The 25,713-nt window shown below is 40.2% G+C and overlaps 1 protein-coding gene and 4 non-coding genes across 8 annotated transcripts in view; all 5 read right to left on the reverse strand.

The window, feature by feature from the left end:
- si:zfos-2326c3.2 (misshapen-like kinase 1) overlaps positions 1-25,713 on the reverse strand; it is a 124,643-nt gene that overhangs the window by 46,562 nt on the left and 52,368 nt on the right. For 2 of the 4 annotated variants that reach the window (XM_038295949.1, XM_038295946.1), the window contains exons 10-16: positions 24,486-24,658; positions 17,525-17,597; positions 17,030-17,156; positions 14,648-14,755; positions 14,346-14,474; positions 10,091-10,153; positions 231-572 (exon numbers count right to left, since the gene is read on the reverse strand). In XM_038295949.1, coding sequence (XP_038151877.1) covers positions 231-572; positions 10,091-10,153; positions 14,346-14,474; positions 14,648-14,755; positions 17,030-17,156; positions 17,525-17,597; positions 24,486-24,658 — 1,015 coding nt within the window. The remainder of the gene's footprint in view (positions 1-230; positions 573-10,090; positions 10,154-14,345; positions 14,475-14,647; positions 14,756-17,029; positions 17,157-17,524; positions 17,598-24,485; positions 24,659-25,713) is intronic. The other 2 variants (XM_038295948.1, XM_038295950.1) reach the window with 2 other exon arrangements.
- trnaq-uug lies at positions 2,004-2,075 on the reverse strand. The gene has a single exon. It is a non-coding gene; the product is annotated as a tRNA-Gln (tRNA).
- On the reverse strand, positions 4,119-4,190 carry trnaq-uug. The gene has a single exon. It is a non-coding gene; the product is annotated as a tRNA-Gln (tRNA).
- On the reverse strand, positions 5,724-5,795 carry trnaq-uug. The gene has a single exon. It is a non-coding gene; the product is annotated as a tRNA-Gln (tRNA).
- Positions 6,017-6,088, reverse strand: trnaq-uug. Its single transcript has one exon. It is a non-coding gene; the product is annotated as a tRNA-Gln (tRNA).

Genomic DNA, 25,713 nt, shown 5'->3' on the forward strand with positions numbered 1-25,713 from the left:
AGCTGTTACTGTTTCCACAGGCCCAGAAACAGACGCTCTGCTCCAGCCACTTCCTCTCTGAAGTTTTATTCTACCTCCATCTTTCTGATTCATCATCATGTTTGGTGAAAAACACAGACAGTACGTTAAGCAACCTGAGGTCATGAGCTCTATGCAGAAAAGCTAGAAGGAAAGGTGAAGTGTTGGTGACATCATAGACGTTCTGGCCTGTGGAGGAGAGCAAGGTTTACCGCTATGCGCTGGGTGTTTGCGGGGCGGCCTGCAGCGGCGGGGGAAGCAGCAGAACGAGCGGGAGACAGAGCAGCGGGTTTGTGCCCATTAAAAACGGTCAGCTTTTGGACAGGTGCGACCGGCGCTTCCCTTTGCCTCTGCCTCTCCTTCTCCTTCTGTCTGTGGTCGTGCTGCAGCGACAGGAGCTGGGTTTGGTCTTTGGGCAGGGTGCGGTGGGACCTCCTGCTCGCCGGGGGCTGCTGATGCTGGGCCACAGGCTGAGGCTTAGCTGGAGGCAGAAGCTGGGAATGCTGGGAATGCTGGGACTTGTGCTGAAGCAGCGGGTTGGGAGCCACGGCTCTCTATGTAGCAGACATAAAAAGCACCAAACAAACAGACAGAGACTGAAGGTAGCAGGATATAAAAATACATGCACAAGATTGGACTATCATCCAGAACTTTTTTAGCTCCAATTGCTGTGCAAACATTTACCATGACCTCAAAAGTATTCAAACCCCTGGAAAAATGACATCCAAGGAGGTCAGTTTTCACGAAATAAGAGTATTTTCTCTCGAGTTGAACAGATTAAACAATTCAGCCATAAAATAAGATGATTTATGTTTAAAATAAAAAAAGAGGACTGTAATATTTATATTTTAAGGCGATAAACACTCATTCCAATTTTTATTTTTTTTTAGTTCAATGTCGAACATTATGCTCTCTCTGCTTTTCTCATAGTAGCGTCACCTCGTCTGTTGCTGTTTGGCTGTGACTCCACTCTGTAGAGAAATACCAGCTGTGCTGCTGCCATCAACACCTTTGTTTATAGATGTTTGAGCTCGGCCTGTTTTTCAGTGCAGTCCTGTTTCTCTGACTGTGACTGGCTGGATGTGCTCTCTTCATCCTCTGACACAAAAGCTGGCACGGAGCTTGTCTGCCTGGCTGGCCGCCTTTTAAAGCTGCTTTTTGTATCTCTGCTTCTGTCTCCTTGAACCCCAGTCGGCCTCAGCAGACCTCAGAATCCGGCTCATCCACACTGAGCCTGATTCTGAAAAACTATGAACCAATGTGACTGTATGATCTGATGAACTGTAAAGTGCCTTGGGATGGCATGTGTTGTGAATTGGTGCTGTAGAAATAAACTGTATTGAATTGAATGATACCATTATTGGTTGCTTTAGCCGCTTATTTATTCTGACTGTCCAGCTGGTAGGTGGACCTCTGACTGGAGCCTCTAAAAGGTTTTCTTCCAGGATTGACTTTGAATACTGAAATATAAGTCAGTGTTTTATGACACAAGTCTATTTTCCTGTAACTAGGTAAGACAATTTGCCAATGGAATTTTATTCTAAGGATAAAAATACTCCTATTGGCTGATCATCTTGTCTACCTGCTTAAATCAAGAGCAAATACACAGATTTTAAGAAACTCTTTAACATTGACCAGATAACGAAAAGCAAAGCAAAGATGAGGCTAAACATAAATATAGAGCCCAGACTCTTTTTACCAGTGAGCCAAGTTTATGAATTCATTTCTGAGTCATTTTATAAAATCAGATCTTTTTACTTTACGACTCCATAAAGCTGTCAAGGGGCAAAAACGTAGGTGAAACTTCAAAAAGAGAATGCCACAAAATCTTCTAAGGAAAGCCAAAGTGAGATTTACTTATCCTCCACACAAGACACCAAACATACTATAAGGCATCAAACTCAAAGATAGGAGAGTACCAATCCACATGTACTCAAAACCATAAACAACGCTGCTTTCTTCACTATGAGTAAAGGCAAATAACTGGGTTCTACTGAGACTTGAACTCAGATCACTGGATTCAAAGTCCAGAGTGCTAACCATTACACCATAGAACCCTTAGAACTGTTTATCCCTCAAGGGTTTCTGGATTTCAATAATCTCTATCCTGAGTTCAGTTAGCTTTGTGGCATTTCCGCAAGTTAATCTTTCATGTCGGTATTGAAAATCTTTGACAAACAAAATTTGGAAAAACTGTAAGCTTCAGGGCTTTTCAAGTTTATGGAGTCATTGGTTGGCAGTGGCGTTTTTAATAGGTTCAGTGATTCTTCTTCTTCCATCTATGCATTGGATAGGCAGCCAAGAAGGAGAGAGAAGTGCTATTTAACTTCTTTAATATTCAACCGGATATTGAAACTTGTACATAACATCCATTCATTACACACAGACAGATACTTCAAGGGTTTCTTTATTGAAATGTCCATGATTAGAACTGACAACTAATGAAATTCCCAAAGTCAGTATTTAGGAAGACCAAAGCAAAGAAAGGATCCGTATGAACCTGAAATTTATGAACGTGTACAGTTCTCAATCCTTAGTTGGGGCCCCTTTGGTCAGGATTGCTGCAGTTTTGGAGTGTAGGAAGGAGTTGATCAGTCTGTGGTTATGCACAGGTGTGACGAGATACCAGGTTGCTCTGATAGTGAAATTTAGTTTTTCTGCATATTTAGGTCTGGAGTATCTAATCTTCCTCTTCCTAATACCCTGATAGATATTTAGAGAAACATAGAGACCCAGTAAACGACTCTACCAATCTGTCAAGGGGCAAAAATGTAGGGGCAACTTCAACAAGAGAATGCCAAAAAAATATTCCAAGGAAAGCCTAAGAGAGCTTTACTTATCCTCCACATAAGACACCAAACATACTATAAGGCACCAAACTCAAAGACAGGAGAGTAGCAATCCACATGTACCCAAAACCATAAACAAAAGCTGCTTTCTGTACTATGAGCTAAAGAGCAAATAATTAGGTTCTACTGAGACTTGAACTCAGTTTACTGGATTCAAAGTCCAGAGTAGGGTTGTCAAAAGTATCGATACTCAAAAAAGTATTGATACTAAAATGTTGTATCCGGAAACAATACTCATTTCTAAAGTGCAGAATAGAGGAAAATGCACTTTCTGAACAATGTGTGATTGAATAATTCTGTGCACTTTTCAGTTTCAGACTTTTTTTTGTAACAGTTGCAGCTGCTGAGAATTATTTTTGTTTCTTAACCGGTTTGGCTAGTGTCATTATGTGTGCAAAGCATAGCCAAGTAAGTAAAAACTTAATTTTAATTTTGTAAATTTTTTATCAAGCTTGCTAAATACTGTGCACAGCAAACAACCTCAAAATGTTGTTCTTATTGTTTATTGTATTTATTTATTTATTTTTATTTTAATTATTAATCAAAATATTTCTGTTGAAATTTTATCCTTGTGGTATCGAAAATGGTATCGAGTATCGAATATTTTCCTTAGTATCGGTATCGAGTTGAAAAGTTTAGTATCGTGACAACCCTAGCCCAGAGTGCTAACCATTACACCATAGAACCCTTAGAAGTGTTTATCCCTCAAGGGTTTCTCGTTTTCAATAATCTCTATCCAGGGTTTAGCTCACTTTGTGACATTTCCAGAAGTTAATCTCTCTCCTGTTGATTGTAAAAAAAAAAAAAAAACTTTGACAAACCTAACTTGGAAAAACTGGCATCCTTGCAGCCAAAGTGTTGTGCCATGACCTGCTGCTTGGCAAGAGCAGAAATATGCCAAAGCCCATGCGTTTTGTTATGAGGGACCTATTTTCTCACACATACCACAGTAAACTTTCAATATAATATTCTTAAGCTGGACTACTGTTTGTTTTAGAAATTAGAGCCCATTTAGAGAAACATAGTGAGCTAGTAAACAACTCTATGAATCTGTCAAGGGGCAAAAACGTGGGTGAAACTTCAACAAGAGAATGCCACAAAATCTTCTAAGGAAAGTCAAAGTGAGCTTTACTTAAGACACCAAACATACTTTAAGGCATCAAACTCAAAGACAGGAGAGTAGCAATCCACATATACTCAAAACCATAAAGAAAATATACTTTCTGTACTATGAGCTAAAGTCAAGTAACTAGGTTGTACTGAGAGTTGAACTCAGATCACTGGATTCAAAGTCCAGAGTGCTAACCATTACACCATAGAACCTTTAAATCCTTTAATTCCTCAAGGGTTTCTCGTTTTCAATAATCTCTACCCAGGGTTTAGCTCACTTTGTGACATTTCCAGAAGTTAATCTCCATGTCGATATTGAAAGACTTTGACAAACCTAACTTGGAAAAAGTGGCATCCTTGCAGCTAAAGTCTAGAGTGTTGTGCCATGACCTGCTGCCTGGAAAAGACCAGAAATATGCCAAAGCCCACTTGTAAAGATTGGCCTAATCACATTAAGTCTATCACATGCGTTTTGTTATGAGGGACCTATTTTCTCACACATACCACAGTAAAATTTCAATATAGTATTCTTAAACTCTACTACTGTTTGTAGCGCCCATGTTTAGAGAAACATAGAGAGCCAGTAAATGACTCTATGAATCTGTCAAGGGGCAAAAACGTAGGTGAAACTTTAACAAGAGAATGTCAAAAAATCTTCTCAGGAAAGCCTAAGAGAGCTTTACTTATCCTCCACATAAGACACCAAACATACTATAAGGCACCAAACTCAAAGACAGGAGAGTAGCAATCCACATGTACCCAAAACCATAAACAAAAGCTGCTTTCTGTACTATGAGCTACAGTCAAGTAACTAGGTTCTACTGATTCCGTAAAAGTTTTTAAAAATCCATTGGAATTGGTTTCCAAGATTTGAAGACGTTTCGCTACCTCTCCAGGAAGCTTTCTCAATTCAAATGTCTGGATCCGCAGTGAGTTTGAGTCTTTATATAGACAAGGCCTTGTATTGCTTGGCAACATGCAAATGGCAACCGATGAGTGGGTCGTTTGGTTCCATTGTTAGCCTGTAATATCTGAAACCTGTCTATGATTCTAAAGGTCGGTCGTTAAAGGGGGGGGGGGGGGGGGGGGGGGGGGGGGGGGGGTTGTCTCCTGTAATACCTGAAACCTGTCTAAGATTGTTAAGGGTCGGTCATTAAGGAAGTATTGTTCACCGGCTGGAGCGGGTAGGTGCTTTGTTCCTCTGTGATGGGGTGGGCAGTGTGTGATATCTGGAAGGGATCATCTATAACTGAATTGTAAGTTTTTGGAAGCTGGATTCTGAGTCCACCACCTCTGTTTAAAGGTAGTTTTTCTCTCTTAACATAGATGGCTTCCTTCACGCCCCTCTCAAACCACCTATTTTCTTTATCCAGAATGTGAACATTCTGGTCCTCAAAAGAATGTTGTTTGTCCACAAGGTGTAGGTGTACTGCGGAGTCTTATCCAGAGGAGGGCACTCTTCTGTGTTGGGCAATGCGTCTGTGGAGAGGTTGTTTGGTTTCTCCAATATTACACAGGTTTCAGATATTACAGGCTAACAATCAAACCAAACAACCCACTCATCAGTTTCCAAGCAAATACAAGGCCTTGTCTATATAAAGACTCAAACTCACTGCAGATCCAGACATTTGAATTAAGAAAGCTTCCTGGAGAAGTGGCGAAACATCTTCAAACCAAGTCCAGTGTATTTTTTTAAACTTTACGGAAATACTATGAACTGGATGACTGAGAACCTTCATCAGCAGTAGGTTCTACTGAGACTTGAACTCAGATTACTGGATTCAAAGTCCAGAGTGCTAACCATAACACCATAGAACCCTTAGAACTGCTTATACCTCAAGGATTTCTCGATTTCAATAATCTCCAAGTAGCTCCAAGTAGGTAACTGCACTTACCTGAGTAAACTCAGTGGACCAAGAACAACAACAGATGTCATAGCACAGCAAACCCTCACAGACTGCAAATGATGGTGAGATAGAGTTTATGAAGTTCTCAAATGCAGTCTCTGGTTTAGCACTAAGCAGATAAAGACATCAACTAGGTTCTACTGAGACTTGAACTCAGATCACTGGATTCAAAGTCCAGAGTGCTAACCATTACACCATAGAACCCTTAGAACTAAAGGGTTTCCCGATTTCAATAATCTCTATCCATGGATAGAGATTATAGACTTTGTGACATTTCCACAAGTTAATCTCTCATGTCGGTATTGAAAAACTTTGACAAACCTAACTTGGAAAAACTGGCATCCTTGCAGCCAAAGTCTAGAGTGTTGTGCCATGACCTGCTGCTTGGAAAGAGCAGAAATATGCCAAAGCCCACTTGTAAAGATTGGCCTAATCACATTAAGCTAAAGATGGAGGCTGTAAAGAAGCCAGAGAGTCTGAGGGGTAGAAATGCTTCTCCAAAGCTTTGGGGTTAATCTAAAACCTTGTGACATGGCAGTATGGACGCTCTATTGGAAGTCAACATCAGCATATACATTGGCTAACAAAAGTTTTCACACCTCTAGAATGTTTCCCCATGCCAGATTATAATCCCTAGGAGAAGTATAGTGAAGTAGCAAGAAAATTATACACAATGTGTTTTATTTTTCACAAAGAACAAATCTAAAAAGTTTTCATCCCTCCGTATACAGTGCTTTGTGGAAACACCTTTTGCTGTGATTACAGCTGCTAGTCTTTTACGGTTTGCATTAGAGATTGACTGATGCCACTTGAGTTTTCGGCATCTGTTAAACCGATCCCAGATATTTGCTGCTTCTTGGGGTCAATATTACTTTTTTCTCCCTCCATTTACATGACAAAATAAAAAAAAAATGTACCTGGTCCAAGTTAAAATAAATGTTAACATTTATTGACAAAATGGAACTAAACATTTAACAATAAAATAAATAGCAAATGGAGGCAAGGGCTCACATGCATTACATGATCTGAAAGTTTTGCTGATAAATGCATTAATGAATCGACCACCTGAATCCCTACAGGACAAAAAGGGCCAATATTGGCCTAAAATATCGGCCGACTGATGCATCAGTGTAGCTCTGTCTACCTCTAGCACAGCAGTACCTAATAAAAGGTGGAATCCAAAAAAAAAAGGAACAAGGTTACTTTAAACAGAATTTAACACTGAAATATAAAGCAGCTGTTTGTGCTTGCAAGTTATACATTGAATTTTTCAATAAAAAAAAAAAAATAGAACGTTTTTCCATTTTAAAATCTAAAGCGCATTTTGAAACAATCTTTCACAGTTCAGTATACAGACGATTTCCTGACTTTCATATGTTTTATAAACACCTGAACTTTTTTTTCCCCCCTTTCTTTCAAATTTTAATGGCTTAATGAGAGCAGTGGGCTTTATGCTGCCCTGCAAGGCTTTAAACCTGGGTTTGAATGGAGACAAAGCCATTCTAAAGCACATATCAAGGAGCTCATTTTGAGCCTGGATCCATATTAATTTTTGATTCTGTTCATGGTGGAGAATCCTGCTTCACAGCAGCAGGTTGAGCCAAACATCCTCTAAATGTGCAGGGTCATCTTTGAGCACCATTTCACTTTTCTTTCACCAGTTCACCACAGTTCTTCCAGCAGTCCACACTTTCTCTGCTCTCTTTTTCTCATCATCTTCTCCTTCTTTCCCATCGCCCGGCTTGCCACAGGTTTGCCTGCTGTGTCTAAAAGTAGCAGCAGCAGCAACCCAGACTGACAGCAGCTCATTGGCTAATTAGCATCACGTACAGGCAGGTGCCAGACGCTCCAGTGGGCTTTACCGTATTAACAGGAGAAGCTGTACAAGCAAAGTTAGACACTGCCGTCTGACAACATGCTGTAATTTATAAATGTTTTAAATCTGGTTGGATCCGGATTCGGAGCCCGGTTCACTAATCTGTGACATCTATTATAGTCCATAAGTGGGCCAGTGTGGACAAAAAAATGCCAGGGCCAAAAACTGTTCCCAGTCCAAGCCTGGCAATGAGCTTGTCGCAGGTATGACAGATATTTTAGATTTATGCCCAATATTAAAGCATGGTCTGTGCTGTTATTCCACACCACAACGCAAGAGGAACAATCACGACCTAGCTGTGGAGCATAGACTGGGTCGTAAATCATGTCACAGGGGAAGAAAGTATAGTTTCTTCCTCTGAGATGTTATTAGAAATACATTTTAAAACACTAATGGAACCAGATTATGGTCGTATTTCAATCTTTATAGCACACCTATATAGGGATGGGAATCGAAAACCGGTTCCTGTTCAGAACCGGTTCCGTATTTTCCGATTCCATGGCATCGTTTGGCAGCTCGCTGAACGATTCTTTTTTCGATTCCCGCAGCACCAGAGCCTAGAGCGCCGGCTCTGGGGAGCACGACTTACGTCACGTTTTTTACGTACGTTACGTAAGTTACGCAAGTTACGCAAGTTGGAAGAACTATTCGAGGAGGAAGACAACGAGCTGCGGTCACTTTGTGAATCAAAGCCCCGTCTTTCCTTAGCCCAGAGGGTAGATCAGGAAATCCAGCTCTATAAAAGCTTGCCCTCCATCCCCTGCAGGGATAGCGCCACACTGTGGTGCTGGAACAAGCAAGATACGCTGCCCTTGCTATCTGGACTGGCTGAAAACTACCTCTGTGTGCAGGCTTCCTCCACCCCATCTGAGAGGGTGTCCTCCATGGCTGGAGACACCATAAGCCCTGAAAGATCCCGTATCCTTCCAGAAAAAGCAGATATGCTCATCTTTCTGCAAAATAACTGTTAATTTTCCCTACTACTGTTTTATAATTAGTATTTTTTGTTATTTAAAATAGGTTATTATCCCATCATTTGTTATTAGACATTGTTGGTTATTAAGTTTGTTCTTGTATTAATTTTTCATTTAAACACAGATGTTACTCCAGTTTCACATTTCCTGTGGACATCTTGATCTTGTTGAGTTTGTAAGATTGTGCAATAGTTAAGTAAACAAAGTTAATGCTGATAATCAAACTGTTTGTTCTCCTTTTTTCCCCAAATTGGAATCGAAAAAAGAATCGATAAAGAATCGAATCGTTTCATAGAATCGAAAAGGGAATCGGAATCGTGAAAATCTTTTCAATTCCCAACCCTACACCTATACCTAGAAGGGATGTGTTAACTGGTCTGCATAAGATAACGGAAAAAAACAGATTTATGACAGGATTTTTTTTTTTAAATAGAAATTTTCTAAATTTTGGGAGAATATCATCTGATAAAAAGAGAACATTTATATACATGTTTAACCCAGAATGATTTGACATTTAAATATGATTCCCCTACGACTTTAAGGACCCACATTCAGCAGTTAAACTGGTTAACTTTCCTATCTACCATCAGCTTTGTATTCTGGGTCTTATCAGAGCAGGGTCTTGATAGAAAATCTAACAGGGTCACTTCCACAGCTGTGATGCATCAAGGGTACGAGCACAATTCCCTACGACATTAAAATAAAAGCGATAAACGCTGGTTTAAAGCTGCTCATAGAGCGAAGTCAGTGTCAGTGCTTTCCTCTGGGTTCACCAGAAACAAACTAACCAAGTCATTTAGCATCTGCCTCAACCTGCTTAATTCCCCAGCTTGTTAATGCCAAGCCTTTCAATTCATCCCAGTTCAACCAGTTCCCCCTTCATGTTTCTCTTCAGCCGCCTTTAACCCTCACTTTCCCTTTTGTCTCCCATCTGTCCACGTTAGGGAAGCAAACAGGAAGCTACCCGCTTCTCATTCAGGTCTTTTCTCTAACATATCAGTCCGTAGAGTCAAAACCTTTATAGCCTCATATAGAAAAGTCACCAAACATCTGCTAAGATTTTAATATTTGATGCGTCAAAGGTGAAAAAGTCGAGTGTATCTGGCATCTGAGTCCCAAAGCTCCATCCAGCCTTGAATGTAAGGAGCAGTTATCATCTTTAAAACCCAGAATGAGGTAAAAATGAATCAAATTCATAGAACTAGAGACAGTGGGGAATAGAGATAATAGAAAAGAATAAATAAAAGAGAAAAAGTCACCAGATTCAACAAAAACTTTCAGATTTAGTTGAATCTGTTGCTAGAGGAATAGAGGAATTAACAGTGTTTAATTGGAAAAGTAAATGAGCTTTATTACCTGCTCCGCTGCGGAGTCAAGAGGCCTCACTGATGCATTATCACGCTGCCTGCCTCCGTGATCCTGTCCACACACACAGAAACACGTCTGTAAACAGATAGCCGCATAGTAAAAACATCCCATGTCTCCATTTGGATTTATTTCTTCTGCAGAGATTTTTAACCTTGATTTGAAGGTTTCAGTTGATCGGACCTGCAAACAGCTCTCCCACACCCACTTGTTCTCATTATCTGGCAAATGCTGAGGTCTTCACGAGAAGTCAGAGAGATGGTGACTAAAATATTCACCGTAGAGCTTTTTAGTCTGCCCCTCAAGCCTAAATATTTCATTATGACCTCATTTTTAATTTCACCTGAAAAAAATCTAATCCAAACACCCTTAACTTTGCAACATCTATATTTTGGTAATTCATGGATTTGAATATTTGCAGTGCTTGCACCACTGCTTTTGAACGGTGTTTGTTCTGCTTGGACTGCGGGGGGGGGGTCACATTAGACGGAGCTTAAGCTGTGAGGGCAGCTTAGCGGGCCGCATGGCCGCGGCTGCAGACGTACGCAGAGCAAACTGCCAGTGATGAGACAAGGTGAGAGAAAACAAAAGCAGGAGTCAAACTGGTTTATGGTAAAGGAAATAAGTCCAGCTAATCTCATCACCATTAACTATATTTAAATTTCTGATTCAGCCATGTTGGTATTGAAATACTGCTTACAACTAGATCAATTGTTGAAAAACAGAACTTATGGATTATTTTTATTGATATTTAGCTCTTCGTGTTACGGAGACATCCTCTTTATAATTCAGAAAACTCATGTGTTTAACATAATGGCTGCTTATCAATTAACTGTTATTCAACAATAACATCAATTAACTTTAGATTAATTAATTAATCAATTACCTGCATCCCAATTTATAACATTTTACGTGTAAGAAAAACATAAAAAGGAAAACAGAACAGACAGTTATAACAGATAGACCCATCTAATGACATTTAGTCTGTATATTCGTATCTATTCATATCGTATCCTTAGATTTATATACCTAACCAGTTTTATTTCTGTTCCCTACATTATTTTGTTTTTCATTCTTAAAAAGTTACAAAAAAGAAAAAAAACCTGAAGGAAATCAATCCTCATGATTAGTATGGAAGGGGATCAGGGCCACTGGATAAAAATAAAAAAGTTAACTGCTTTTTATTTTATTTGAGTTTAATATGGGAAAAATAGGCATAACTCTGACATTTTTAATCTGAATTCTGACTTTTTCTTTACAATTGTGACTTTTTTCACAGAAAGAAAGTGGAACTTTTTTTTTAGACCACTTATTTTCATTGTTTTACGGAAGAGGATTATGGCCACTGAAAAAAAATAGTTAACTGATTTTTGAATTTTATTTCAGTTTAAGATTGGAAAAAGGTCAGTATTCTGACATTAATCTCAGCATTCTGCAATAATCTCAGAATTCTCATTTTTATCTCAAAATTCAGATTTTTTCTCAGAATGTTGACTTTTTCTATTGAAGAGAAGTAGGGCCATTGGGGAAAAATTTACTTTTTACAATTTTCAAATGAGTTTAATATGTTCCATATTCAATATCCACCCACATCCTGTGGGTGTAGGGTCATCTTTGAGCACGCCATTTCACTTTTCTTTCACCAGTTCACTGCAGTTCTTCCAGCAGTCCACACTTTCTCTGCTCTCTTTTTCTTTTTCATGCTCCAGAGGGCTTTACCGTATTAACAGGAGAAGCAGCGCAAATGAAGTTAAGACACTGTTGTCGGACAACATGCGGTTATTTTGAAATGGTTTTAAATCAGGTTGGGTCCGAATCCATGTTCGCTAATCCGTGACCTCTGATCTAGAGTCAGTCTCTAACCACCTGTTTGAGACGAAGGACAGGAAGACTTTAATCAGAGAGGCAGCAAAGACAGCTTTGGTAACTAGGGGAGATGAAAGGAAACCACATGTTAGCCACAAACCACAGAGAGGACATTTCGCGCATGTGGCAGAAGGTGCTGAGCTCAGATGAGGGCAGGAGTCAAACTGCGGGAAAAAAAAAGCAAAAAGCAGAAAATCTGTTTGAGCAGATCTAAACACAATAGACTAACATACCATTTCAGTGAAGGTAAACATGGTGACTACCCATCTGATCACCAGGAGGGCCGCCCTAACATGCAGCACCCTATCCCCCTACTACAGTATCTACATCTATGGCTCTGCTTGACAGGTAGACTCACAGGAAAGGGTTTTTACCGCTTTAAAAAGAAATGTCATTATTCATTTAACAAAAAACAGGATAACCCAAAGTGACTGACTTAACAGCCTCAGTTCCACTGAATGTGGAAGCGCTGCGCCTTCGCAGCTGATTACAGTAAATCTAATCTGTCAGAGCGGCTCCACCCGCCACTTCTCTAGAATACGCCGTGGTTCTATTTTTGACGCCTACGGCACCAAATCCATGTCGACCTGATGCAGGGCGGGTTGAACAGGCAGGAAGTCAGTCCATGAAAAGCAAAGTGGATCCAAGTAGAAGCAGTTTCTAGACTTTAATGTCAGAAAAAAAATCTGTGCACAGAGTTAATGGAAATGTTCACTCTTAAAAACTGTACTAAATGAAATTAAGTCTAATGCTACGTTCACACCTAAAGCAGCAGAGGCAGCAGAAGTAGCTAGTTTACATGAAAAGTCAGTGGTTGACGCTCATAAAGGTACAACGCATTTTGAGCAGCTGAAGCAGCGCAGGGTGAGCATCTGAGTATCTGACATGCACGGCGGTTCAGAAGCAGCAGCTAATGGAGTTGGAAAAATGTAACATTTGCGGCGGGACGCACCACATCAACCAATCAGAGAAGCTGATCTGGGAGCTGGTAGGGAGACAGACACAGCACTGCTGATGCAGATCGTTATGATCACTCACCTTAAACAGTTTATTAATGCCTAAATTAACTTAAAATTAGGGATTTTGGATTTTGGCCGATATCCGATATGCCGATATTTTAAAACTCATGTAGCCAATAACCGATACCGATGTTAAAGATGGACAAAAATAAATACTCATTGAAAATAGCAGTTTTGTTATCCATTTCTGAAACTTTGAAAAATAATATACTCAAATATATTTTCATATGCTGATATCAATTTGATTTTTTAAAACGCGGTATCGATCGATTTTACTTTCAAAATCTCGTGAAAGTTCATCGTTCTGTTACAAACTCTCGTGATATTTAGCAAATTCTTGTGAGATTTTGTTAGTAAAATAGATCGACACCGCGTCAATATATCAACATATAAAAATATGGCAACATTTTGTGGATTTTCGTCTTTAGAAGTTTTTAAGTCTGTAAAAAAGAAGTTTTTGAGGAAGAAGAAGTAGTATTTTATTTTTATTTTTTTTTTAGACTTTAGAAACTCAGAAGCTGATCAAATATCGGGTTAAATATCGGTGGGGTGGCCGATGTCTGATATTCAGTTTTAAGGCCGATACAGGCCGATACCGATAGGGGGCCGATTATATCGTGCATCCCTACTTAAAATGCCAAAATCCGCCGGCAAAATATGTTGGCTTTTATTATCCTGATTCCTGCAGTTCCAGCCGCCACGAACAGTAGCGACAAACCATGAAGAGGCGACCGGGCCAGAGGCTGCGGTTGAAGGGGATTCCTAGTGACAGAGCACCGCTGGTGTACAGGGGTCTGAACGGCTCTGACAGAGAAATAATATTTGAAGGCAGGATGGTAATCTGGATGAACTGACTGCACAGACAACATGCCGTCATTTATAAATGTTTTAAATCAGGTGGGGTCTGGATTAGCCAGCAGGTGGGTCCAGATCAGGATCCTGGTCCGCTAGTTTTTACCACAACCCTGGCCAATAAACTCACCTGTTTGCTGTTTTCAGTCACTGAATAAACAGTAACAACTGAGCATTTAAACACACTGCTCCACTGGAACCTTCTGCACCATTTGATGTCAGTAAAGGCAACTGTTGAGAACAACTTTATATCCTCCCATTTGTAACGAGGCTGGCGCGCGTGGTCTGCACCAACTTACAAATAATCGGAGGTATGCGACCTAGCACTGAGGCTGCGCGCAAGGTTCATACTTGGGGGCAGGGATGGCGTGATTGCTTCACTTTTGGTGCGCACATGCCTGCGCTCTGTTTGGCGCAGTATGTATAAACCAATCAGAATTCAGGCTTTGGTCTTAAAGCTAGCTGTTAGCAGAAAACCTGCAAACTGAGATCAGAAAAACACTCCTCACCTGTCTCCTCTCACACCTCCTGTTTTTCTCCCCCAGCAAGATTCTGTTGTCATGGAGCTCAGACTCGTCCCCTATAAAGACCTCCTGAAGCTCCGCCCACTGAACGCCACACTCAGCCAGCCTCTGCTGCTGTGAAGAGCAGAAATATTAAATGTTTATTGGTCGTTGTTGTTGGGTTTAGAAAAAGCTGCAGAGCTGGAAGGTGATGGAAGACGACATGTGCTTTCGGCCAGAGGAGGCTGAAGGTGGAGCGTCTGGCTGGAACCACGTGAAGAAGGAAGCAGAGTCCTTGCTGAACTTACATTCTCCAACCTCTGCCGCTGCTCCTGCTGCTGCTGGACCCGTCTCTGTCTGTCGGCCAGAATCTGCCTGATTCGTTCCTGTTCAGCCAGCTGCTGCCTGTGCTGCTGCTGCAGAGACACAGATTCATCAGCAGGAAAGGGTCTTCCTATAAACTACACGCCGCATTCATGTCCTTTTATGGAGGAAAATACCAATACGCATTATTTCAGTTTATTTTGTTTTTTTTTTAACTCATTTTCCCCTTTAAACACTACGGAAGAGTTAGAGCTACTGAAAAAATAAAAAGTTAGGTGATTTTTAAATATTTATTCCGTTTAATATGGTAAAAAATTCATAATTATGACTTTTTTCTCAGAATTCTGACTGAATTCTGACAGCTAAAAAACATGTTAGCATCAAGCTGTAGCCATGTCTGTTTTAGAGACTGAACTAGCTCTCTTGTTTTAATGACCTTCTGCTCTTCCATTAATGAAATACCATCACCAGGGACCCCTCGGGCACTTAAAACTTCAAGTAATTCCACCATTTTCCACCAATGTGTGACTGGCCCTCTTAAACAACTCACTTCTTTTTCAGTGAAGCTGAGTGCTCCCACATCTCTTCCTTCCTGGTGCCCTTCTACATTAAGATCCAAAATTCTGAGATTAAAATAAGAATTCTGAGAAAAAAGTCAGAATTCTTAGATTAAAATAAGAATTCTGAGATTAAAGGCAGAATTCTGACCTTTTTTCCCATATTAAACTGAAATAAAATTCAAAAATCAGTAAACTTTTTTTTGTTTTCAGTGGTCCTGATTCTCTCCAAAAAACACTGCAAATACGTGATCTAAAAAAAAAAAGTTCCACTTTCTTAAAATAATTGTATTGGTCCTTATTTTGAGCAGATAAAGGGAATAAGAATGTTGTTTGCTCTAAAATAAAAGAATTAGATATAGGGCACGTTTTATTCCAACAGCGAATAATTTTACCTGCTCAACTCAAGGAAAATAAGATATTTAAAGATAAATTGACTTTCTTGTATTTTAGTTTTAGCAGTGATAGGTGGAATGAGAAATGATAAAATGATTTATAAACCTTTACGTTTTAAACATTACACCCAAACCGTTGAACTTCCTCTCTCAGCTACTTTTAGCTCCTCTACAACATTTTCACTTCCCTTTTAATTTTTCACCAGTTTTATTGTTTCTTACCTCAAACCCTGATCTGAAAATAAGACACAAATTCACCTAAACAGGAGATTTTTTCCTTAATTTAAGCTGCCAAATAAGATGATCTACCAATAATCTGTCTTCGAACATAATAACTTAATAGAAATGTTTTAATTTCTCTGATAAACATAAATCATCTCATTCTATCAAAACAATGAAAATTTTAAAGAAAAACTATTTCTCAATGCGGTATTACTTAAAAAAAAATGCTTAATGTTTTTGTTGTAAAGAAATGGAAGCATTGGTCGTTTAAAGAGAGCGCTAATGGTTGATTTCAGATAAAGCATGAGCTCGATTTAAAGGATATGGACTGTGATAGGAAAGCAAGACAACAACAAAATATATATGACCCATTAAATTAACCTGCAAAAACTGAATACAAGTCAATGTTTCTTAAAAAGGGAACTTTTCAATTGATTTGAGGCTTAGGGGAGAGTTAAGTCAGACGATGCAGCAATAAAATAAGGTATAAGAAACAAACTCCATGATTTTAGTTCAAGGGCGTAAAACCTACTTATTTTATGAGCAAAAACACTAATCCCATTAGCGGATCATTTTATTTACCTGCTTAAGGTCAAATACACTGATCTTAAGGTTTCTTTTCTTATTTCGTTCAGGTTTTGCAGAGTAAAGGTCCAGAAGGGATCGACCCAATTATAATGGGTCTTTAGCAAAAGGTAAATTGGCTATTTTTCATCTGATGATAAATTAAGTGAGAATGCATCTAAAACGCTTTCCTTCAGCTTCTCCTCTGGGAAGAAGAGAGACACTGTACATTAAGGATCTGTTTCATAAATAACAGCCACTAATTGAACAAGTTAAATCTGATGATCCCTGCGGTGCAGTGAACGATGCTGAGGATATAAACTCTAAAACGATACATTCACTGGCGTCTGGCCCAAAAGGGGGCGTAAACGTTAAAGGCCCTTTCTCTTTAAAGACTCTAAATCAAGAATCGAACGAGGAATCAGACCCGTTTAAATTCAAACGATGGCTGACCCAAGTCACTAGTCAGAGGTTGTTAGGCTGGGAATCAGTGTAAATCTCTAACTAATTATTCATTAGAAACATGAGTAGATCCCGTTCAGCAAAGATATTCAGAATGACTTTAGTTTGATCCAAATTCCAGTGTTGCAGGTGTAAACCAACAACATCATGCTAAAAGAGAACCTGCCTGCTGTCGTTGCGGACCCCCTCCTCCTCCTCTGTGACCCCCCTCTCTGCCTCCTTCGCGATCTTCGGTCTGTAAGCGAAGAAACTCCCGCCTTAACGTCCATTCACCGGGAGCGTTGACGATGGAGCTGAGAGATGAAGAGAAACGGAGAGAAGTCAGACCAACAGGGTAGCGGTCTGGTCCACTGGAGGGGGCCAATCAAAACCCTCTCAGAGGTCCTCCTGGGAACAAACGCTCCATCAGAGGAGCCATCTGTTGTTGGGCATGGAGGGACACCAACAGAGCGACTCCTGCAATCTGTGGACAGGATTATAATCCCTGTTGGGCTGTCTGGGCACCGAAAGACAGAGAAGAACTCTTTTATAAAATCTCTGAGTGTATTTTGGGTTTCTGCATCCGCTAACAGCCTGACAGAGCAGTTCACCATCATCCGTCCCCAACATCCCATCTGGTTTCTTAAGCCGCCTGGCAGGAGCAGGTAAAATGGATGATTACCTGGGTTCACCTTCCTCCTCTGTGACATCATCTTCTTCGTCCTCGCTGCCGCTGTATTTAAACTCCTGATCCTCTACAAGAGAGAAACGTAGTGGTTAAAAATTCAGCTTCACCTGATAAAGGCTGATTATCAGCCTGATATGTTTGTATAATCAGCAGCAGGACAGGAACACAATGTTTGCACAACTTTACTCATTACTCAGCACAGACCACTTCCTGTTGTGTGGGGGCATCTACAAATGTCCATTTCCCTCATAAAGCAGGACATACTGTGCGATTTTTTTAATTGTTGCACGCAGCTACAGCTCACACTGTACGACAAAACTGCAAGGTTTCAGGTACCTACTCAAGTTAAGGGTAGCTTTTCCAGTGTAAGAACTGCATTGCTTTCACTCGTACTGGTGTTGGTAACGCCTCGGCAGCTTTAGTGAACACTAACACTCATACTCTAATGTGATATATGTGATGAAGGGTTTGTACTGAAACTGAAATCTCGATTGCAATGCAAATTGTAGTTTACAATAAAGAAATTGGTTGATTGAATGATTGCATTCCCAGCACAGATATCCATTTCTCTGTGTTTTCGCCACACTGGATCTCGGACCTTCCTTCACTATTTTAACACCCCACTGGGAGGCGCTTATAGAAGGCTACTTCCTCGTTCATGGTTTACACAGGAATGATTAACTCTAATTTAACGTTTTTTAATGCTCTTTTTAATTTTAATGCCATCAACAAGTACCCATGGCGCTCATATAAAACACGGCGAAATACTTCATCATCTTTACCATCGCCAGGCTGCAGCCTTGTCCTGAATTCCTCGTTTTCTAGCCACTTTTGTTGAAATGAGCATTTTCCCATTCTCTAGCTTTTTCTCTGTCTTGAGCGTCTTTTCCGAACGTACGGCTTTACCATCAACTGGAAGCAGTTCTGCGCAAACATGTGGAAACATTTATATCTGATAATATGTATTTGACTAAATCTTTTTTTTTTTTTTAAGCATGTTAAACGCAACGATAATCACATTTATTGAATTTTAATGCCAATAATTTTATAATTTTTTATGACATGTGGAAACCATGTGGTTTACTCTCTCAGCACACTCAGTAGGGCACCATGCACAAGTTTTTCCAACTTTATTTACTAACTGAACAAAAACAAAGTACGTAGCAATATTTCAGACAAACTTTGTATGCAGTCAGAGTGAACTGCTCACATAGAAATAGAAATCATAGAAATCATGTTTGTCTCAAATCCGTCCAAAAGATCTCTACTTGAATTAAAGCACCTTTCTCCAAGGAGTGCCTTCACAGTGGTCTGTGTGTGTCTGACAGCACAATGCAGCTCAAGAACAGGTCACAGTTGGTCAAGACTGGACCTGAAGTTGATGTTGGATTAGATTAAGAGTTCTCCAAATGAAACTTCTACACCAAACTTGTAATTTATGAGCGTACAAATAGGTGAATTGTGTTATCAGTAAGTAGGGCCGAGGACAGAAGCCCGCTGAACAGTACCACAAACTGTTGCTCATCTGGCTGCTTAAACTAGAATGTTTTTTCCTCATCGCTGAACATGGAAAACATGGCGCCTGGTTGATCTTTCACTTCTGACAGTCCTGATTAGAGATAGAAACACGACCATGCGTTCGTCATCCATTACTAGATTCAGCAGCTGTGCCTTGCTGTCCATCGCTAATGTTTTATTTGATTTGATGATAGAATAAATTTTTTTTTCATATTCAGTAAGTTGTGTAAAATGTGTAATTGTGTCATCTTTACATGTTAAAGGAGGATTAGAAAGTAATGCTGGCTCCAAGAACGGGCCAAAACATATAAAAAAATAAAATAAAAACATTTTTGTCATGAAAAAAGTTTGTTTGTTTTCTCAGTTTCTATTAAAAACCTTTTTTATATAATCACTTTTTTTCCAAAAAGTATTTCATATGTTCTATTTCCTTTTTTTTGGTCAAAATTCATTTTTAAGACAGAGTTTTACAAGTTTGGTTTTACAGATCTCTACTTCATCCCTATGCAAACATCCACTCATTGACAAATTCAAATCCAGTAGACCAATAGAAATGCGTCTTTGCTCATTACTGCAGAGGAAAGAGCCTCTAAAAGTAAAAAGAACACAATTTGTACAAATCTGGGGAAAAAAAAGAAATTTGAAAAAACAATTTGAATATATAAAATCTGTAATAAAAAATATAAAGATTGTAAAAAAAAAAACGGTGAAATACATAACAATAACAAATGTAGAAACATTAGGCTTCACAGTTGGGTGTGCGGTCGGTTCAGTGACCCATGTACTAAGGCCTTAAGGCTGATTTATACTTGTAAACTAGGTCGTCTGAGTAGGTGTCGCAGTGAACTCAGAGACATCCCCGCCCCTTCCGCAGACACTCTGCTGCACCTCTCCCAAATTGTAGGTGACCGCAGACAGTGCTGCAGCTGGAGACCGGCTTGTTTTGTTTTTATGACCGCAATTGTGGAAAACAACATGTGAAGATGGACCAGCTAGAAGAGCGAGGCGCACGACAACGCTGGGACCCTTTTTCCACCTGGATCCCCGCTATTTTTCCCCCTCATGTCCCTCTGTTGTCACATAAATTTGCCCCCACTTCCACACCGCCTCGGCCGTATCTAGACCCATAGTGTTTAGTGCAGACTAAAATTTAGCATAAATCAAAAATGTCTGCGTCAAGCTCACTGCGACAGTATAACCAGCCCTTTAGTGGCTGACCTGGATTCGAATCCGACTTGTGGTCCTTTCCCGCATGTCTCTCCCCCTCTCTCATACTCCCTTTCCTTTGACGGCCTACTGTCAGAAAAACGAGCAACTATTGCTGTAAAAACTCAAAAAAAAGGGGCTTCCCAGTTTGATTTCTGGGTTCCATTTTTATTTTTTTGTGTTTCAAGTGTTCTTTGCTTACAACGATAATTAAATGAACCCGCTTGATTGCCGTGCAGCTGTTCAACACACACCGTAGGACCAAACCTAACATAGCTATGATCTTTAGGTCTCCGGTTTTGCAAATTAGACGTTTTTAAAACCAGCCAGTTCATGCTCACAACACCTACCACAAAGGAAGCTGTTACTCAGTGAGAGACGCAGTTGGTTGATGTTCCTCAAAAAAAGGCAGATTTACATTTTTTTTTGCTGCAAAAAGAACATGTCAGCTTTTTTTGAAGACATTCAGCTGCTGACAAGAATCTTTTAGCTGCAACAGTAACTTTGGAGCGACTAGGAGTAAATAAAACAGTCATCAGCGTAGGTGATACAATCCACTCTAGCAGGCAGAACAGAGGATAAATCATTGGTATAAAGGCACCAGTGGTGTAGGGTTAAGGCTTTGGTCCTAGATGTTGCCTCCACAGGTTCAATTCAATTTCAATTCAGTTTATTTCTATAGCGCCAATTCACAACACGTGTCATCTCAAGGCACTTTACAGTTCACCAGATCATAGAGTCAAATTGATTCAGTTTTCTATCTAAGGAAAACCAGTTGATTGAATCGACTCATTGACTGTAAGGCAATCCCTCACACTAAGCATGCTTGTAGCGACAGTGGAGAGAAAAAAACTCCCTTTTAACAGGAAGAAACCTCCAGCAGGTTTATTGCTACGTTCAGACCGCACGCTGCAGAAGCAGCAGAAGCAGCTAGTTTACATGCAAAGTCAATGGGTGACGCACATCAAGGCGCAGCAAAAGGCCCTGCAGAGCGCCTCATGAGCTTCTGAGCAGTGAGCGACCTGCTGCGAAAGCAGCTACTGGAGTTGGAAAAACTGAACTTTTTCTGCTTGACGCACCACATCAACCAATCAGGGAAGCTGATCTGGGAGCTGGCAGGGAGACAGAAACATAGCTGCTGATGCAGATCACTATGATCACTCCTCTGAAACAGTTTAACGCCTAAATTAGCTTAAAATGTCGAAACCAGCCAACAAAATATTTTTGCTTTTATTATTCTGGTGCCTACAGTTTGGATTACGTACGTGAAAAAAGCTAACATTTACTTCCAGTCGCCGAAAAAAAAAGCAGCGAACTGCGAAGAGCTGACCGGGCCAGAGGCTGCTGTTGAATGGAATTCTAGTGACAGCGCACCGCCGGTGTACGGGGGTCTGAGCGGCTCCGATAGAAATAATATTTGAATGCAGGATGGTAATCTGGATGAACTGACTGCACTGATGAGGTTTTCAGGTGGACTTTCTCACTTAAACATATTAAAACTACTTTTTACCCTCTTAAAACAGCAAATATAGCAAAGCTGCTCTTTCATTGAACACAGGAGCAACAGAAGCATCTGGACACACTTTACTGGACGCACTTCAGGTGCATTAAACATGCTCTTGAGGCGCATCTGACCTTAATGTGAACATGTATCAAAAATGAAGCAGCAGAAGCTTTTTTGCTGCTTCCAGCGCTTGCCGTCTTAACTTAGCATAGGTCTCCACCTGTTGATTAATTATTTGCTGCAGGCATTCTCCCTCTCTAATTTTATTTCCTTTCTGCCTACTAACAAAAAAAGCCTCAAAAAGCTAAATAAAAATGGGACCTCTCACTGAGGAACACCTGTTGTCTTTAAGTGGCTCAGATTTTTAGTTATTAATCGAGACACATTTAAAAAAGTCAATCAAGTTCACTGCAATTAATGATAAATTAAATCATCAAAGCTTGTCCACAAGAAATGAGTTATAAAGCCGATCAGTATTTATTTTCATAGCCACATCTTTTACAGCTCATAAGCACACAGGAAGTGTTTTGTTGTCTTTTCTTGGGGGGGTGGGGGAGTCTTGGAGCAACATGTGGACAACATCTGTTTTTAAGAAATCAGGCAAATCTGAGCAGTGACTAAACTCTCCAGATGTTCACATTTAAGGTAACACAACACAGGTGGAGCTGGTTAAATCAGGGCGATGGGCGATGGAGGAAAAGGTTGACAACTTTTCTTTCCTCAAACCCCCCCTCCCATACTGTGATGTAATGTAAAGCCGTCTCCAAACCCTAACTAGAGGAGAAAGGAGCGATTTCTTGCTTTGTTTATTGTGGGGTGATACATCTCTGTTCAGACTACCCCCTTTGAGGGACGCCAAATTATGACACGTCCTCGACGCTTCGCATTCAGGGTGTTGGTTTCTTCTTCTTAAATTGCTCTCTCTGCACACAACAGTCATGCTGGGATGTTATCCAGTGGGGCATGCACACGTTCATGGATCCAAACGCACGGTCACACCGAGCCGGCAGAAAGTCTCCAGCCATTTAGTGTGCTTTTGGAAGCTCAGAGATTAGAACCAGATGGTCATTCTGTTTCCTCCTTCCTTCCTCTCAGCGTCCCTCGGCTCACTCTTCCCTCTCAGCTCTGCCTCTCTTTCCCTTCAGCAGATAAACTCCAATAAAGCTCTTAGATCTGATAAGATTTATTCCCAGTGCATGAAGTGCTGTGGTCTTTAAACCTGGCTGATATTAGCGTCGCTAATCCAGCTCATCCAAGGAAAAGCAAGAGGATAAATTATTTTTCACAACCACGCTCCTCCCTCTGTCTCACATTCCAGCTGTGCTGGCTTTTGTCTGCCTCCATCCCTCCTAAATCCCTGCTTCCTTCCTTAAAAAAGAAACACGTCAGAGTAGCAGAGCATTGTGGTAATGGTGTCAGAAAGTGAAGACTGAAGTCTGACCAAGAGCAGTTGTGTAAAAATGTGGGTTACGGCTGCGGCCAAGTGAAACATTTCTCTAAACTAAATGTTGTAATGAAATTCTGGAGCTTGAGAAAGCCTTAGCAAAGGAAGTAACAGAAGAGATATATGGTCACAGTAGAATCAGATCTTTTTTTAGACATCGAGTAGATTTTTCTTTACTTCAAGTTCACCTGCAAAACCTTCTGACTCAAACCATCGGCGTTACAGGGAGTCCTGCATTCTTCAGCCAATCAGAAACGCTCTTTTGATCACGTGACACACCAGGATGCCAGGCAGAGACTGGTTTCTAAAGGCTGGTTTATGCTCAGAAATCAAGTCGTCTGCGTGCACCTCTCCAAAACTGTAGGTGATCGCAGACAGGAGGCCTCTGATTGGTCAAATCTACATCCGCTCTACACTATGCGTACTTCCTGTTTGGTACCTAACCGGCTTGTTTTGTTTGTATGACCACCATTGTGGAAAACGACTCGTGAAGATGGACCAGCTAGAAGAGCGAGGTGCACGAGAACTGGGACCCTTTTTTCACCTGGGTCCCCGCTCTTTTTCGCCCTCATGTAGGACAAACTTGCCCCTTGCTTTTTTCCACTTCCTCATCGCCTCGGCCGTATCTAGACCCACAACTAGTTCCTGATTGTCCCTCTTGTGTTGTGGCGTAGAATAACATAGCGGAGACCACGCTTTAATATTGGCCATAAATCCAAAATGTCTACGTCCTACCTGCATCAAGCTCACTGGGTCACACTGCTGCTGGAGGATAACCAGCCCTTTAGAAGTTAGCTTTCATCCGATCAGTCAAACGTCTCACCAGAGCCGTGGAAATACGTGCTAAACCTCCTTTCCAAACGTTTTGGGAACTAAGGTAAGGGCTAGAAAAACCTGCGGACAATCTCTGGACAGGTGTGTCATGTGATCAAATGAGTGTATTTGATTGGCTACATATTGGATATATAGATATAAATGTAATTTGTGATATATATGCGTATGTTTGTGATATTTACTGGCACATTTTTTATATATATATATGCAAATGTGGGATTTGTTAAACTATAACTTTCTAACTTGTAACTGTAACTTCTAGACTTGTATTCTGACTGATAAGGATCTGATATCAGTGAAAAATTCAGTGTTATAAATTAAATGTCAAAATAAATGTCAGATTCTTATGAAACTATATATTTTCTATGAAGCAGAAATTTTCCTGCTGCACAGACTCAACAGGTCGGGTCAAATCAAAGTAACTCAGCCTGTCCGCCTTTTGTCCTCACCTTTTTCTCGCTTCTTCCTGGTTCGGTCCAGGTGGTCCTTCAGCATGATGCGGACCTGCCTCTCGTTCGCCAGGTCCCTGATGAAGGCGTGCTTCAGCAGAGCGTCCGTGGTGGGGCGATGCATGTGGTTTTTCACCAGGCAGCTGTCAACAAATGACAAGAAGCGCTTCGACCTGTGGAGAATAAGGGGAAGGAACATCAGATACTCCATTACTGCAAACCAGCAATCCCTTCTTTAAGATGATCGAAATGCAACTCAGCCATTTGAGAAATGTTTTAATATATGCTTTAATGTATAACTTTAATATCTTATAACTTTTTACAGATAGAGTCATCCATAAAAATAATTTCTTCCTGCACCATTTTATGATACTGACAAAACTGGATTCATGGCTTTCCAGAGGTGCTTAAATAAAATAGAAATGCTGCGATTAAAAAGTGGGCGGGGCTAAATAAGGCGACTGAACTATCCCTGCATTTAACCGCATATAAACCACAGCTTCTTCTCAGACCCACCCAAGGCTTGCCTCATTCTTTACTTTAATGTTTGGCCTCCAATGTTCTCTGAACAAATGTTTTTAATGACACTGGATTTTATTTAGGGGGATTAAATCAAATCCACTTCAATAAAACCCCAAACAAACAACCGCATGTGACTTTTATTTACTACAGAAAAAGAAAAAAAAAAGAAAACTAAGAATCATTCAAAGCTTTGGCTTCGTTTGTTACCGCTTATTATAGAACATTAATGAAAGAAAAAAAAATTTGACAGCTTTACTAATGAGTAATTTTATTTTTTTATAAAAAGTTGTTTCAAGTAAAAACCAAATCATTGCTTTAAAAAAAAAAAAAACTGGCAGCAACTTTGTTTAACATGATAGTCTGGAATAAAAGTTTAAGTTAAGATGTTTAAATCAATTTGTGCCCAGAAACCGGTCGATTTAGAGAACCAGAAGTTGGCAACAGAAAATAAGAATAAATCAAAGAAACAGCAAAGTCAATAATATTTACTTCAATAGCTGCAACTGCTTCCAAACTTTCCTCCAACCAGTTTCCATTCCTTCCAAAGAAAGTTTATCACCTCTCAGCAAAAAGCCAAGTCTGACATTTCGAGGCAGAATCTAACAACAAAACCACGGAAAGCCTAACATGACTGTTGTCCGATTGTGGAACGAGGAAGGGAAAGAAAAATGGATTGCTGCCTGGTTTCATCGCCTTAGGGAGGCCT

This window comes from Cyprinodon tularosa, unplaced genomic scaffold (assembly GCF_016077235.1).
Source record: "Cyprinodon tularosa strain WSP-4 unplaced genomic scaffold, ASM1607723v1 ctg363, whole genome shotgun sequence".
NCBI classification, from domain to species: Eukaryota; Metazoa; Chordata; class Actinopteri; order Cyprinodontiformes; family Cyprinodontidae; genus Cyprinodon; species Cyprinodon tularosa.